This window comes from Lethenteron reissneri, chromosome 10 (assembly GCF_015708825.2).
Source record: "Lethenteron reissneri isolate LAM-NWPU_2019-01 chromosome 10, ASM1570882v1, whole genome shotgun sequence".
Classification (NCBI taxonomy): Eukaryota; Metazoa; Chordata; class Hyperoartia; order Petromyzontiformes; family Petromyzontidae; genus Lethenteron; species Lethenteron reissneri.
Window position 1 is genome coordinate 8,327,924 of NC_083788.1, and position 17,817 is coordinate 8,345,740.

General features: G+C 43.7%; 1 protein-coding gene across 3 annotated transcripts in view; it reads right to left on the reverse strand.

Moving 5' to 3' along the window:
- Positions 1–17,817, reverse strand: part of CSE1L (chromosome segregation 1 like) — a 36,053-nt gene that overhangs the window by 17,328 nt on the left and 908 nt on the right. For all 3 annotated transcript variants that reach the window (XM_061549439.1, XM_061549436.1, XM_061549440.1), the window contains 7 exons: positions 17,192–17,328; positions 9,257–9,399; positions 8,487–8,588; positions 3,476–3,621; positions 2,448–2,538; positions 976–1,083; positions 102–194 (listed from right to left, as the gene is read on the reverse strand). In XM_061549439.1, the coding sequence (XP_061405423.1) occupies positions 102–194; positions 976–1,083; positions 2,448–2,538; positions 3,476–3,621; positions 8,487–8,588; positions 9,257–9,399; positions 17,192–17,276 (768 nt within the window). In that variant the 5' untranslated portion in view covers positions 17,277–17,328. The remainder of the gene's footprint in view (positions 1–101; positions 195–975; positions 1,084–2,447; positions 2,539–3,475; positions 3,622–8,486; positions 8,589–9,256; positions 9,400–17,191; positions 17,329–17,817) is intronic.

The window sequence follows — 17,817 nt, forward strand, 5'->3', positions numbered from 1 at the left end:
AATTACTTGCAGGATTTCGTCATGACAACAATTGACCATAAATAGCACAATCTCACAAAGAATAATTCATGGCGAGACAAGAGGGAGAAAGGACGTCTCACGTCGGTTTGCAGAAGCTTGTTGTCAATTGTGAGAAGGCTGTGGAAGTTCGTCATCCACGTGGCCATGTTGTCTTCAAAGAACTCTGGGAAATCCTGTGGGCGCAGAGATATTTTTGTTATAACATGCACGTGAAAAGGCATGTACGTGTACAGCCACTGGTGGACGAGGACCTCCTCGTGCAATGTCAATCATAAGGGTTAATTGACGTTGGTCAGAGCGGGTTCGTGAAGGCAGGCAGCATAGACGTAGCTCCATATTAACACATTCCTGCGGAGGGGGCTGGTAGGAACGTTGGGTTGCTCGTTCAATGGTCAGGGTCAACGGCGGCGTAGTGTATGCCGCAAATATGGCCGACTGTGAGGGCGGGCACAAGCCGGCGTGAGTAGGTTAAACGTTGAGTTTTATAAGGGCACCACGGGGTGACCAGCCCCTCCCCACCCAGCCCCACCCCTCCCACCCCCCACCCAGCCCCACCCTCCCCTCCCCACCGCTCCCATTTGTGGATGCACGACGGACACAATAATCCCCTGTGGGCTGGTATAACCAGGTTCCTACCAGTATTACAGTACAATGGATTTTTGGCTATGCTGCCTTCATCGTAGCCCCGCAGCCTACAGCATCTGTTATGCATGGTGGTTGTCCATCGAAGAGCTATCCAGGCTCAAAACTGCTTAGCGTCCATGATCTGACGAGATCAAACACATTGTGCAGTCACAGGCAAGTGAAAAAGCAACGACTAACAAAAGGCCCCAAACGGTAGCTGAACTCGCAACCAACGAGATTGCAATTTACAGCAGTGGCCACTTCATACTTGAAGCCACGGCTTCAGGAAGGGAGAGGGGCTGACAGGGAAGAGGACAGGGAAGAGGGCACCTGGAAGTTGAGGCTGTAGAAGAGCTTGGCGATGAGGATGAGTGAGCTGAAGAGCACACGCAGTGCGTGCACATCGGCAGCGTGCGTCTTGCATAGCTCTATGGTGGCCTGCACGCAAAACACGTGTTACACAACAATAGACACACATATCCGTCTCGCCTTATATTACGCCGGAGCAAGAGATGCCACGGTGGCGAGATATTAACTACCTCGCCTGGTATACAGGAGGTTTGTGGGTTCAATCCCGACCGTGACACTTGTGTATATTTGAAATTGCATGTTCTCTCCGTGATCGCGTGGATTTTTCTCTGGGCCCTACGGATTTTCCCTCCATATTTAGAAACATGCGTTTAGAGTATTTGGCTGCTATAAATTTCTACGTAAGCCACTTCATTGAGCTATCATTTGTGGCCAGGTCGCTTCTGAAAAAGAGCTATATAGCTCAATATGCCTTCCCTGGTAAAATAAAATACGTTTTTAGTTTTGTTTATATTTACAAGCACCCATTAACCCTTTCCCATTCCGATGACGTACGTCTATGTCATCAGTTATTCTTTCGATTCTGTTCCGATGACGCACTCGTACGTAAAATAACCTTAACAGTACCGAGGCTCCCACAAGACCATGTGGGAAGGCGTGGCACACTTTGTCGCCAGCTGTCAGAGTGCGATCGTGGTGCTACAATTCTCTGCGGTGAGCAATATCTTTAAAAACAGTGCTCTACCTCTCTAAATAAAAATGTACGCGAAACCGCTTGTGCGTTCTGAGATTCAGTGGTGAATGGGACCCCCCTGCAACTTGTAAACGTCTCGGAGTTGCAAAGGGTTAGGTGGCACGATACTTAAAGGGGTGGCGAGACAATCTTTTGTCTCCCCCTAGTGCTGACATTTAAACACTGCACAAGATAATCAAGATCTGAGTGGGCCGAGGGAAGGCCAAGGAAAGGTTCAGAGATACCACTTTGCCTCTTCCATTACCCAAACAAGATATCCAACCCCGACGGCCAGCATCATAGCAGTGCTTTAACTATTTCACCATTATTTCATGTTATGTGTGGAGGAAGACAAAGATCGCAAAGTATAGCTTTTAACAGGTCATTCTGGCCAAGTGCTGTTAGCGAGCAACCAATTAAGGCCAACGTCATACTGATGTTGCCTGTCGTTAGTAATCAAAATGAGGTTACTGCGATCACAGCGGGGTGCACTAATTATGACCCCACCAGTTTTCCCGACTGCGTGTGTAGTTACAGGTTTCACTTCAGCTCGAATTCTGGACTAATTTCACCAGATACTCATTGACAACGCGAAGCTCACCAGTGAACCAATGGGTACGTGCGAGTGAATGACCAGAGAACACATGAGGGGTAATGCACGCGATGCTCGCGTCTGCACGAAAACAAAGGTGGGGGGGGCGTCCGATAGTGGAAACCGCAGCAACGCGGTGAGAATGGCGACGGTGAAGAAGGTCCCCACCTTGAACAACTCCGTGAGCGGCGCCGCAAAGGTGTCGAGCACGAGCTTGATCTCGGACCACAGCTCGTTGGACTTGAATTCATGTCGATACCTAAAGTCCAGCAGCATCAGCACCACCATCACACATCAACCTTTCCAACATCAACCTTCAACCAAGTAAGGCCCACCGAGCTAATTCAGCTCTTTTTCAAGAAGCGACCTGGCCACAAATGATAGCTCAACGACGTGGCATATTATCACGTGGACATTTATAGCAGCCAAATACTCTTAAACGCAGTGATGTTGATTCTAATGTGGAAGGGAAAAACCGGAGGTCTCGAAGAAAAATCCACACGACCATAGGGAGAACATGCAAACTCTAAATATACAGGCGTCAGGGTCTACATCGAACCCACGACCTTTTTTATATCAGGAGAGGTAGTTAACATCTCGCCACCATGGTGCCCAAAGTGAGAAATTGGAGACACACGCAAATTAGTCGCTGGACAATTTATACTGTGAGTGTTTTTCTAATGAGACACAGTGCAATTTATGCAGATGGATGAAATGCAACGAGTTATTTTTTCACAATTCCTTCAGGTACACAACCCTTCATCAATCCATTACTTGATGAGTGCCACCACATATCACCGAGGTCTCGGGGATTATTTGACTACATTTCACGACCCCGGTCAGTGTGGGTTGGTGGAGGTGGGGAGCATAGACATCGAAGTAAAGTACAATAGAACAATTTAAGTTGCGTAGACACTTAACATCCAATTTCAATTTGCACATGGTAATCAATTGAAGAAATACCATATTCTCTAAATTGTAGATAATTTTTTACAGATATTTTTATTAACCAAATTGGGGGTGCGTTTTATAATCCTTAAGGTGTGTGTGTGCGTGCAAGTACAAATCTACGTCACTTTATTCACATCAGCCACAGGTTTTGATGTGCGTCTTACTTCTGGAGTGTTCTCTTAATCCGGAAAATACAGTACTTAATTGTTAAATGTATCCGTTATTTATCATGTGGGGGTGAGTACCTCTTGAAGAGAGAATGTGCGGTGCGCAGGACCCCGTTGATGACGTGAAAATCGCCGCTGTGGAAGCGCGCCACCATCTCCGATAGCAGCTCGGGCCACTTCTGCGGGAAGTCCTCACGTCCGATGATGCTGATGGCATCGCTCAGCTGCCAACATAAACGACAAAGATTCCCTTAACTGACTGATGGGGCAAGTGCTGTTAGCCGGCACCTATTGAAGACTGGCACGGCACACAACAAGTGGGTGGGAAGTTAGCACCACGCCCAGCCACCTTTGTCTCCTCAGTGGCGATATTTACACACCGCACCAGATAATCATTAGTGGCCGAGTCGACCTAGGGGAGGCCAGGAACCAGTTCAGATAATCGTCACTGGTGTTGGCCGTGACCGGGAATCGAACTCGGGCCACCGGGTGTGTAGCGCAGTGTGCAAACTGTTGTATTAGTGGTCTTTGCCAATATAAAACACAAATATACACGTGGCCCAATGCACACATTGCCATTAAAATGTGTTATCATGTAATAATAATTGAAAGGCGCTTTCTGAACCCAGGCTGTGTCAGTCAAAGGAGTTTTTTTGTTTAGCATACTTCACCACGCTGGTCAGTGTGGGTTGGTAAAGAGGGAGCCACATGACCGATTCAGATGTCATCCTCAACTGATGTTAGCTTAGCCATGACTAGGAATGAAACTCAGGTCGCTGGGTAGACAGCACAAGAAACTAACCACTTTGCTATTGCTCCACCCAATAAAATATTTAGTAAAAGCGTGAACTATGACCATCATTGGTATGTAAAAAAAAATTACAATCAAGATAGGAATGCAAAATACAATCCAAGTTCCATATTTTCAATGTGGATTTTTCCCCCCCAAAAATTGCTGTAAACACACAAATCACAGGTGATAGGAACACACACACGTGGCTAAACACACACAGGGCCACCCCCATGTGAATATAAACCCACACACAGAGGCTGGGCATTCATGAGTGCATGTGGGTGCAAAGTGGACAGGAATGGCCACGTTAGGGGTGGTCAATATATTAAACCTGGCTTACACGGAAAGCCATCCATCACTCAACTTGCTGTACTGGACACACCTGGCGCAAGGGTTCAGGAAAACCTGGGCTGGATCATTAATTCTCAACATGCGGACTAAAAACGGAAACGCGCATGCATATGTGCGCGCACCGCAACTCCCAATACTCACATGTCCGCAAATACACTCGTGCATTTGCAGACGTTTGCACATAAAGTACTAATAAAAGTGTTTTCCTGAATTTGAACAAGTTTATGATTACACTTGTTTACCCATGGAAGCCTCGCTAAAACTCGTCCGTAAAGGGGTGGTTATTGCTATATATATATTCCCGATTGAGTAGTTTGCAGGTAGTTTTTTTTATTTGGCAAAATTTGGACCATGATACTGGCAGACAATGGCCAACTCCTGTGAATGACTTCAATGGATCTTCATAACGTCACACTGCAAAGAAGGCACTTACTTTTCCAATACACCCGACGTTAATAACCAGGGATGCCGCTTTTAGTCACATGACTGCAACAAGTGGTAATCGCTCCACCGCACAAGATTGGCAGATGTGATTGAAAATTTTAGTTAATTTGAATCAAGTGGATATTAATGTTTTTCCCTCCTGGCAATTCTATGAATTATCACAATTTGTAATTGTGGTTTAATTCAAAAATATATATTTTTTTCAATATTGTGGTGAACGGTAGTGCCTCGAGTGGCTCCAGGGGTGACGTTAACCCATTACATACAACATATCATATTATATTATTAGTTCTTTCGGTAAAGTCACGTAGAAGGGAAATAATAAAATTAAATCATAAAATTCTCACGACGTTTCCATTGCAACACAAGCAAACATCATCAGGTGTGAAAACCACTTTTTTATTTTCTTGCTGTGGTTTTCACACTTGATGATGATTGCTTGTGTTGCAATCGAAACGTCGTGAGAATTTTATTATTTTATTTTATTATTTCCCTTCTACGCGACTTTACCGAAAGAACCAATAATATGAATCCCTGCAGTCACGAAAGCTTTAAATCGAAATATATTATATTATTTAAAAAAGGTTTGCTTGCTGGCTGGCATGCGGGCAGGCAAGCGCGTGGTGGTGACGTCACACCTCGACCCCGGCCATGTATCCCGCATAAATGTGCGGCCCTTGCTAGTGCAAACTGGAAAAAATCCATTCTTTGCACATAGATCTAGCAGTCGAATGCATCACTAGACTGCTAAGAAGCAGGCAATGTTGAGGGTTTTAATTTGGCATGCACGTACTGCGCTGAAATACTATCTAATTAACCAATCTGGCTTAATACACCAATTTAAGTTAGTCATTTTAAACTATTATGAAAATGTCAGTAAGACTCCTGATAAAATCAAATTGCTAATCAAATTCCAAAACACCGGCCTGTCACACGGGTACACATATAGAGGTAACCAATTCCTTAGGGTCTGTAAGTATAACATTCCTGAGCATAATTAAATCAAAACACTAACTTCATTAACCCAGCACAACTTTTCCATTAACAGAGTAACACGTTGTGAGTTTGAAGTGCGTGCCAACACCTATTCCTTATTCCTTTACAAGAAGGTAAGAAGGACAGGGAGGGGAAAAGAGAAAAAAAATCCCCCTAAAATAAAAAAAACCGACCAATCTCTGTAATAAAACACGACAGTCCTGCAGGCCTTTTCTCAGAAGCACTACTAGTTTCCTCCCCGTCAAACGACGCCTTCCACAAGGCCTGACAGCACTTGCACACCACCCATCAGTGGTGTCAATCTGGACAGCTCGGTCATTTTTTTGAGAGCCTACCCAAACCATTCACCCTGCCGATGAGTGCAAAACGATCATTTATAAGTTGAGCTCGGCATCCGTTTATAGCCTTCGCCCCCCGATGGCCATTTTTAATGTCACAGGATGCACATTTTCGACAATACAAATGTACGTTTTATGCAGCGCACACGCAAAAAACCCCTGCCACATTTTGATGACAGTAGGAATTCCAATCAAGCTGCCCGATGGTTGTATTTCTGTTGGCACGAGGCAATGCTAAATGTGGACACAATAGAAAAATTCTACCGCGACTGACACGCCGCTCGCTCTCGGCTAAAGTAAACTCGAGCGTGTTCAAAAATACCGCCAGTCCGCTGAACTGTAGTGCACTGCAAAATCAGCGGTTTGCCGCAGCCGAGTGCGGCTTGTTCCACAAGCGCTTGACTGTTTCGGCACCTCTCCTCCTCCGCCCCCGCTACTCTTCACGCGACACTCCGATTTCATGGCCTGGCGTTTTTTTTTTATAAAACAAATCACCGCCGTAATTCAGCCGTGCGTTAGCCGATGTCGGGGCCGCCACGCAACCGGTGTAGGTTTTCCCGTGCGCGTGCGGGCCGCTTTCCAAATCCCACGACGGTCCATATCATTCAAGGTTACTTAAATCCCAGCCGCCACGCTCCTTAGGGAAGGGGGGGGTGGGGGCGGGAAACGCCTTTACTTCTCTTTCCTTAAAACTTCCCCGGCCCCAACCAACGCCCCAACAAATGAGCTGCAGTTTGATCGTAGCAGTCTTCTTAAAAATAATAAATTAAATTATCACACGCACCGTAATCACTCACTCTCAAACAGAGAAAAACTCAGAGGCGAAGGGAACCACAGAAGTAGGAAGGCAGCCACGCAATAGCCAGCGGCAACATTTGCCCAAGCTCTGCGGTCCTCTATATTTAGGGATTATCGGCCAATTAATGCGTGTTTACATGACGGGGAAAACCCGAGCACCCGGGGAAAACACTTGCGTGCGAGAGTCCACGTGATTGCTCGACTGCATTCTCCTGGCGAGCCAGGGTATGGCATCTCAACGCCCACGGGAAGGTAGAGTTTTGCAACATTCGTGCAATCAACCAATCCTCGCTTGCAGTGCTGGATTACCAGGCACGCGCCACCCCCATGCGTGCACTTACATTTAACGGCACACTTCTTCCAGGAGATCCAAATACGACAAAAGTAGGAATATCACACGCATGTACCTGTACAGTTTTTTTCGTCAATCTAAGAGGGCCTCACCACGCCACGTGGGTTGTCGGGGTTATTTGATTATACTTCAGCAGGCTGGTCAGTGAAGGTTGGCAAAGGTGGGGAGCATCGATGTGGGAGCACGGAAGTAGAGTGACAGAATTTGCTACACTACCCTCTGCTCTCCGCCATGCAGCCCCGCAGTCTATAGCTGCACCTCCAGTCAGCACGGTTGGCTACATACGGTGCGAAGTGAAGTTCAACATACATACATACACTATAGCCAATAACAACCTGCTGTGCATGGTGTTGGCCCATCCAAGCACTCTCCAGGCTCAACCCTTTTCAGGTGCCGAGAGTGATTTGGTCATAGAAGCAGGCAATGTAACGCCTTCACGATAAAGCCTGCACACTCGAGGTGGTTTGTTCCTGCAGCCACAATAACTCTGTTGGCTCACTATCCTAAATGGGTATTTAATGCCATCTATGTTTTGTAAAGTCCTTTTTTTGTAGGCATTCCTTCATTATGTTTTTTAAAAATCTTGCAACTAAGGTTGAAAGTGTGAATACATTTGAGGGTGATGACTAGAAATCACTTTAAGATGATCAAATATACACAATACATTATCATAAGGTTGTGTTGCTAATAGGGATTTACCCTATTTAAAAAAAATCAGTGACATTGATCAAAGTGTTGCCCAAAACCAGTGCTCAAGAGCTAAGCTTTTTCGAGTCGATGTCATGTGCCACATGTGTCATATCATCTCATTGTGTGGCTCATTATAGCCTTGTCAACAATTCTGAGGGCAATGGTATGTTTGCAAAGCACTACAGAACCCGTGCCTATGTGCGACTTTTATTTCTTGTTTTAATCTCAATCGGCCCCTTTACCTTCCTTCTTGTTTACCGTACCCTCAAAAAGCGCCGAGGGTATGGCGAAGAAGACTCGAGGGCACACCATGGATGCAGCTCTCACCTGCTTCTGCATCTGCTCGGGGCTGCTGAGCATGAGATTGACGATGTTGGCTTTGATGGCCGTGCGGTCGCTCTCGCTGATGCGGTTGGGCTCATCCTCCACCTGGATTCACAGAAGCACATGTGTGCGCACAGCTTCAGCACCATCGTTCACACCCGGGTATTGGCATTTGTTCCATTCGTCTGTCGCCATCAACGTTGTGATCTTCGCTACCATCGCCGCCGCCACCAAAACAATCAATTTCAATAAGAGTAATACTACACGTGACATGGCGATTCCTGACAACTAATGGGCACAATTGCGCCCATTGGAATGGCTCTCCCATCACCGAGTAAATTGTACTCAGCCTTTGTGTTAAGACTACCAACTTAAGTCAAAATCGTGGGCATATTTATTTTAAGTTAATCTAAAATAAGCCTGTGTGCATTTTACATACAGTACGGTTATGTAATTTGGCACGCAAGGTATGATTGGAAGATGACAGAAGGACCAATCTCTATTTTGCTGCATTACTCCCATTTTATTTCCAGCCTTCATATATTTTCTGTCTGGTGAATTTTAAACCACAGAGTGTGTTAGAATTGGCGTACTATTATTATCAATAAAATGACCTTCTTCACCATCATCTAAAGCAGCTCCATAATAATTTTATACAAAAGGGCTGCACGTGTGCATGCGTTAAGGCTAAGTTTAAACTTAGGCACGACTGTTAGTCTCTCCAATAATAAGATCAGCATTTGACATGGTCTGTCCCACGGTGCTTCCCGTACAATCCTCCAGTTGCGCTTGACGTAGTTCTTGAAGGTGACGGCGGCGCACACTCGGATCACGCTGTCTTGTGACTTCTCCAGCAACGTTAGAAGTAGCAGCGGATAGTTCTGGTTCCCCTCGACACTCTCCAGAAACTTCTCCGCTACAGCACAAGGAAAAAAAATCATCGTCATAATTAGTGATCATTGTCCTAATCGAGGCCCGGTGGCTTAGAGGTCAGTGCGGTGAGTTGGCACCAACAGACCCCCCCCCCTAGAATCACGTCAAGGCAACTGCCTGTAATTAAACCGGGTTTTTCATGTGCAGTGCAGTTGATAGCCTCAGCCTGTTCACCAATGACAAACAAAACAAGTTAAATTTGGTTCTAAATTCTAGCTGATAATTAAATATCGATTTCACTATGATGCGAGAAACATTACTCTTACGTGGCAAAGTGTGTGCCAAAGTGCTGCCCTCTAACGTGTGGACCAGAGGTCACTTAAAGGCATCTCAGTGGTAGTTCTGTGATATCCATTTCTGCAAGCCATTCTATCAAATGAAGGGATGCACTGCTCTGCAAGAGATCCGATTGCTTTGGTCGTCTCATGCCATGAAAATTTTAGTTAAAAACAAATAACAGAGTACAATAGAGGAAAATGTAAACGAAGATTTTTGTAAACAATAAACATCACTTCATCTTCTAACATATGGCAAGTCGGTGTAAATTATACGTCTAGGTTTAAGCTTTTGAGCAATGTGATAGCTTCGGGAGTTGCACGACTAATACTGTATAGCCCCCACTATAGGCCAGGCGTAGCATTAACTTGTTCGTGGCATGGTCCACTGTTTGGTTCGGGTGGCCGCAGACAGTGTGGGCCATCTTTAATTTTTACTTGTGCAAGGTGTGCACGCAGCGACCAGTTGGAAAAATATATATTTTTTTCCCAATGCTCTGCCGAATATTTTGTACAGCACTGCCAATGTCCACATACGCATTGCTTCTAATCATGTCAAAATCGTCAGCAACCCCGACTGCCATCTGTCGTAATACCAGAATTAGGGCAGCGCATATCCATTCCCCCCCAATAGTATTTCAACCGCACATGGCACCACACACAATACCATCCCTGGAGCGCACTACTTCAAAAGCGTGAACATGAAAATAGCTTTCCGAATTCAAGTGTAGAGGCAGGAGGCTCAGCACTGAACCAACACAATTGAGATCCAAGTCTAAACCCTGGGCGATATAGGTCACAATGTGCAACAACTTTACTGGTCATAACCTGACCCAACAGAATAATATTGTAACATTAATTTAATCCTGCACTTAACAGTTTATCCCAGCTCAGAGGAATCAAGTGGGAGAGACTTTTGGCAAACGGGAGAATATATACCATTCAAAAATATTTGTACTGCCCCCTTATAAACACACCTGCGTATGCCAGTGTAGCGTACCCGATCACCCCGTGGCACTTGCGTGAAGAAAGGAGTTATGTTTACAGGTGCGGTAACTTTAGTGCACGAATGTCAATTAAAAGCAAAACGGTTCAGTAATAAAATCAAAAACGTCTGGCTTAAATGCTCGTCCGTGCTGCTAGGTGCCGTGGATCAGACGTAAACGTGTGGGGGCCGTGTGTAGCCATTAAAAAAAAAAAAACTCTGCTTTTTTAAATATATAAGTATTATTTTACCACTCGACTTTTTGATTAATTTGTTTTCTTACACGCATACATTACGGCGATGTCAAGCGTGAGTAATGCGTTGTATACAATGGCTGTTATTGTGCACTTTATTTAGGTTAGGGGGCGTAGGAAGTGCCGTGGGTACTGCCGCCCTGCCCGCGCGATCGTCTACGGCTGGCGCCGCCTCGGACCAATGTCTCTAACCCACGAAGAAGAAGAGACGGGGCCAGGGGAAGGAGCCAAGAAAAAAGTTGGGGGATGGTTTACAACAGATTTATTTTTTAAAATTAAAACCATTAAAGCAGATTTCAGCAAAGAATAACACATTATTTCTTAACTATATTACCATACGTGTTTTTGTAACGTTTCTTCCACACTTCTCAAAGGACAACACAAATGCCAAGCGTGCAATGCATTAATAGCATTCTCAGTGCTATTACGATTATTAATAATTATCAATGTTCCAATATTGCTCTGCTAAGAGTAAAGAGTACTTGTTGCTATCAATAAACTGGCCACTGCTATGAGAAATGTCAAATTTCCACCAATGGCTCACGAGTCACCATTGCAGATTACCGTGGGGATGAGACATTGCTAAACACGCCGCTCACCCAACCCTCCTCCACTCCAAAATCTCTTCAATCACCACCAACCCAGAGTTAATTAGCCGCTCAAGCCCTCAGAGCCCGACTGCGTGTACACACACGAGTTGGCGTCAGTCTCAATCGGTCGCCTTTTCCCCTCGAGAGCTCCCTCGCCAGTCTGCCCGGTCGCGACGTCATATGCAAAAACAATCATTTATTTCTCAAGACATCTTTGCTTATGAAGCAATGAGTTCAGGTCAAATCGTAATTATTTTGACAGCCCTTGCGGCTAAACGGAAGTTCCATCATCTTGACGCCGGCAGACGGACGGGTCCTCGTTAGACACTCCCACAGGAGCAAACCCATCGACAGCTGTGAAAAATGAGCACACTTAGCGTCACGGCCAAACTCAACTCGGAGAGACAACGCGATGTCATGATTGTAACCTTGTCAGCGGTAAGTGGCTTGGGATGGATGCCCTTGGGGCATGCCCAGTGACAGATTACGGCTCATTAAAAAAAAGTCGGCCTCTTAAGATCAAAATTAAATGCCCTGGGCATTGCTTTTGATTCGCTAGGATGAAAAAGAAATATCATAAACGTGACACATGAATGAGATAGATCTATACAAATATTTTTTTATCCATTGTAAGAGCAATAAATTAAAAAGATGAGTGGACTGGTGGAGAATTTAATAATTCTCACGATGGTAATGCAGTATCTGAATTTTTTTGAGGTATCATTCAAACGGCACAATGTGTTAACATTGCCATCAGCAACCAACCGTGAAGAAACAAGGACAATCATTACTCAAATGGGTCCCACGAATGTTTGCACAAAAATATTGTCCTACCGTGTTTTGTAAACGTATTTTAATGCTTGTATACAGTATAGGAGTCGTAAAAAAATTGGTAATTTATACAAAAATCAATCCTTGTTAATTTTGTTCCCTTTCCTGTTCCCTGAATAGTGCTTCTCCCTTGAATAATATACATGTCTCAAATGGATACTCGAGTGGTAAAAAGTACTTACATTGAGTACTTCAAACTGCATGGTGCAATTTTTATTCAATTTAGTCTCTCCTCAATTAGTATCACCATTATCATTCAGGATTTAGTGAGTGCTTAGTTCGTGAAAGAGCGCCTCAATGTCCATCACAACTAATATAAGCATTAACTCCTGATGGGAAAAAATAATGTTATTATGAAATGAACATGTCAATGGCAAACACTCATTGAATGGCTAGATGTGGCTGGGAATCAGTCAGGCTGGCAGATTCATAACGTAGTGCACTAACCACTTATGCTACGACTTCGTACCAAGAAAATCTTACAAATATTAAAAGTAACTCACACTAATTAAGGAAACTAATTCAAATATATGATTAAAAAGGCAGTGGCACACATCGCAGAACCTTGCCCCGGCCATTTTTTTTGTTCCCCGGGATATGCGAAGCCCAAACTTTCCACTGAGAGCACCGACTCATCCATCATAACCCATCACTCCTGCATCTCACCCTACTGCTCCACTAGGGCAGCCCCTTGGGACACCGCCTCCAGCCCAAGTTCAGAGGTCGTTTAAATCACATGGCTCCCGAGGGCCAAAGAGTTCATGCCACCCTGCTCCCAAAAATACTTTCATAAAAATAACTAGACCAACTTTTTCCCCCTCCTCTCCACATTTTGTTTTTTTGTTAAGAACCCCCTAAATCAGGACCAGATGATGAAGAGCATCGACTTTCCCATTCACGCTCTGCAAATGACAAATTTAGCTATCTTAATTGCTATGCCCTCTGTACAGGGCGCCGAACTTTGGTCAAATACCACATGTACCGGGCTCCACGGCATATTGTATTTTGCACTGAAGCCAACAGGGGGATGCAGCAGACATTGATTGCAAGCGCAACACAATTTTACAAACGATAGCCCCTGTCTGCAGGCAGTCTCACATTACCCTTTTAAAATAAATCACCTCCCCGGGTCCAAAGCAAGGCCATCGCTGGTTGTGGGGCAACATCGCTGTGGGCGAGTCAAAATTGCCCATTAGTTTTCTGCTTTCACTTGCAGGCCATCTGGAACTTCCTCCTCTTCTTCATCTGAAAAAAGCTGTTCGACTCCAGGGATATTTTTTTTGTCCTACAGAGATTTACTAAATAAATGATTTCACAAATATTAAGCTTGTATCTCGATCATGTTATGGTACCATCTCTCTCCCTAAGGGCTACACCATTTTTAATTGCCAGTCAGTCAAATTTATCCTGCTTTTACTGCTTGCTATGTCTTTAATCATTTGTGTTGTGTTCCTGAAATTTTCGAATTTTATTCCGAATCGTCTTACAATTCTGTGTATTCAATTATTGTTTTAACATCTCCATCCTTATGTATTTCAACACTTCATCAACGTGTTTTTTTTCTAGTTTCAGTTCAGTTGATTCTGATTGAGTTTTAAACTCCCCTCGCCCCTGACTTTCAATAACTGTCCTAATGCTCTGTTAGCTTTGATATTAAAGTAGTGACATTTAATTTCAAACATCTGAAGTTATTGCTTAGTCCAAAATTGGCTGCTTCCTGACCTAGATTGTTTGTTAACTATCTGTTTGTCATTATGTTGAGGGACAACTTGCATTGCATCAGCATATTCGACATCTTTGTCAATCTGGGATTCATCTGTAGGAATCAAGTTTATTTTGTTTTTAACTTCATCCTTGTCCATTTCTTAGATTCCTTCTTTTGAAGGCGCTCATTATTTTCACGCCATCACTGGCTGTGAACTTGAAAATAGACACTCGCATTTCTCATGACTCACTTTAATATAAAACTTACCAATCACCTCTCTACCCTTTGAAACTATTACCTATTTTTGCAATAACAATTTTTGTATGTATTTTTTAGTGTATTTTAACCACATTGTCAAAGATTGTTAAGTAATAATGACATTCCACGATTTTTGATGCTGAGCAAACTAAGAATCAATTTATGTGTCTATCAGAAGTTGTCCCATATTAACCGTTTGGGCACATTGTCAAAATTACTCTGAAAGGGAATCCGACTGCAGAACAAACATTTATCAATCGGCAACATATGCACAAGGGTTATATACTTCCATTTTAGAAAAATCAGTTAACTTCAACTGTGTCACTAGAACACCAGGGTTTACACCTACATGTACTGTCGATTTTGTAATTACAATACCATTGCATGATGGGACAGTGGATTCTGATAACGAACCAAAGACTTATTTAAGGCAGAAGTGTGACAATGCCCAGTTGTATACAATTAATTAGCCAACTCGAACAGCAGATGTGTGAACCAGCACTTTCTTCAGCCATACAAAATAATTATTTTTAATGATGTTGCTGGTCGGTTAGAGACTCGACAGGAATCGTGTCCTCAGGGGCTGATACAGCTCAATGAGTACAACACTGACACTGACCTCACGGCCGCGCTCCCGTCACGTTATTGATCCTCGGTAAATCCGCCGTCCCCTCCCATCCCAAATAACCCCCAATACCGTGTAAATAAAGGGAGCGGAGACGCAAGCAGGGTCATTCATCACCGTAGCGCTGCGCTGTGATTAATGGTGGTGTGCCAGTGAGCACACACGGGCACGGCCGTGATGAGCCGGCTGATCACAGGGCATTTATCATTTCTACAAGACCTTCAACCTCAAGAGATAGGGGAGAGGACGAGGCACTGCTGCTTCCACAGCGGTGTCTTTCCAGGCGCTCCTCAGCGAGCTGTGTCCTTGAAGGCTCACGTGGCTGGCCATGAGCACAACCCGCATTTATTACAGAGAAAGGGACTGCTGCTGTCCACGGTTACAGCCATAGGTTTTACTTTCACACATCTTGCCCATTGCAGGTACCTCAGCAGTGTGAAATGCAAAGATATCCCGTATATATGTACAAATTGACAATGCAGCTCAACATTGTGTGTAGCAAGACAGCATTGCAGCAAAACCCATTGTTGTAGTGTACTATGCACCCAAGTCCATCTTCGTCCATTTTCCCCACCTTTACCAAACCTCACTGACCAGTGGGTCAAGTGTGATAAAGTAGCCACCACGACCCACACGGCATGGAGAAGCCCGCATCCAGCAGTGGATTGACAAGAACGGCTGTGCATGTAGATTTATGAACATATGGTTGGGATAAATCTTCTGCAAGAGCAGAAACTTCTGCCCTTGCATTTGGATTGGGTGTCTTGGAGAAGAATGGGTCAGTAGTGGTGCTGGCCCCCATTGAGGGCCCTAGCCTTAAATTAGTTTCATGTCGCCTTTTGATTGATAAATTCCTTGTGAGATGACAGAAGATATATAGACCAGACATAGAGATAGTGCAGTGAGATGAGATAAATGTAGGCAAATTAGATAAGAGAACACGAAATGATATGAATTAACTTACTATCCAGGAAAGCAAGACCGAGTCCACAGACTTTTCTCTGGAGGGTCTTGTATCAGGAAACTATATTTTTTATGCAGTGACTTTATGAGTATTTATACAGATACAGACGACAGACGCAATAAAATGAAAGACATGTATCTCAGAGACATAGGTGGGAGTTAGATGACACAAGACAGAGACAAGATGTGCATGCGAGAAATTAGTATACTTTCTGATGTTTATCATTAGTATTTTAATTCGATCTTGATTTGAAGCTTTCGTGACTGCAGGAATCCATACTCTCTGGTTCTTTCGGTAAAGTCACTTAGATAGAAAAAAATCATATAATTTTTTTAAACATAATTTTTTCTATCTACGTGATTTTACCGAAAGAACCAGAGTATTTGAATTTGAGGTGACACTTGGTTCCCCCTGCTTTTGTTCATGCATCCAGCTGCTAGGGGCCCTAAGTTTTGCTTCGTTATTGTACGCCTCACACCACCACTGACCTGGGGTATATTTCAATTATAATAACAGCGGCATAGTTAGCCAAAAACACAACCACATTGTGATTGTCATACATTATGCATGACACAATCACAATTCTAATGTGCTCTGATTGTCTTGAGTGTCTAAGGAAGCCAACGTTGGAGCTTCCTTGGAATTTCCTATAGACACCGCAGGGGCTACGATTAACAAATTACAAAGTTTGCAACGCTATACTGTAAATGCAACGTGTCTCATGCTAAAGCTAAATTACACAATATATTAATTTCAGTAAGAGACACGTGCAGAAGAATTGTGTATTTTGAAAAATATTTAAGTATTGCTCAGGACACTGCTAAAAGCCTGAAACAAATGTATACCTAAACATATTAAAAACTAAGTTTTAGCCACTTAAAACAACTGTCATTTTTGTGAGTGACAAAAAATTAAATGTGCACAATACACATAATTGTAAACGCTCGGCAAAATGTTTACTTTTTTTATCCCAGCACTCATGCATACATGTGGATGTGTTTTATAGTTGGTGCACGTATCCACACAACCATAAACTACCCAATTACCACAGTGTCGGTCAAAACCCTTCTTTTTCTGCCTCCTCCCTTGCACTACTCACATTTGGAATTCCCTTCCATCATCTCTTTACCAAGCGCTTATAATCATGCTCAATTCAAGAAACGTATTAACTCTGATAAATTACAACTTCTAACGGTGACGTTTGTTGCAGCCCGTGGTCAGCAAGCGTTATAAAAAAAAGAGTTGAGATTTAGGGCGATGCTTAAGTTTCACATACAACCTTGCTTACCAGGCCTGCGTACGGCAGGGTCAGGAGATAGGGTCTTGTGCAGGAACTCCGTGAGTGTCTGCAAGTTGGCTTCGTTGAGCTCCATGGTTGCACAGCCAGTCCACGGCACCACTGGCAGATATTCTTTCAAACAGGGCCTGTAGTAGTGACAAGACAACCAGTAACACAACACAATCAAAATGAACCTCATTTCTTTATCTTTAGTGTTATACCTCAGTTATTAACTTAATTTATAGTCGATAGGTCTCACCAGTGAAATCAGTTTGTATGAACGTTTGCGCATTTTGCAATTAAGTAATGTTAAGTGTGTATTAAATGTAACACAAACTCTCACCATAACGATCTTCGTATAGCCCATGTTTTCAATTTTAACAATTATGGAGTCGTCCCAATTTCTTCTCACCTCATTTAAGGCCAACTATGCCCCCATCCATTTACTCATTGTTGTCTCCAATTGTAATACTTTACAAGTTCATGTGAGCCTATTGAGACAGGGTTCTGGTGCAATTTTGCTAGCTACTGGTCATTTTAGTTGAATACGCGTCGTGAACAGTAACGTCACTTTTTTTAAAGTCACTACTGTCCCCACAAATGATCAGATAAAGTTAAAGACTAGCCTTCCGTTC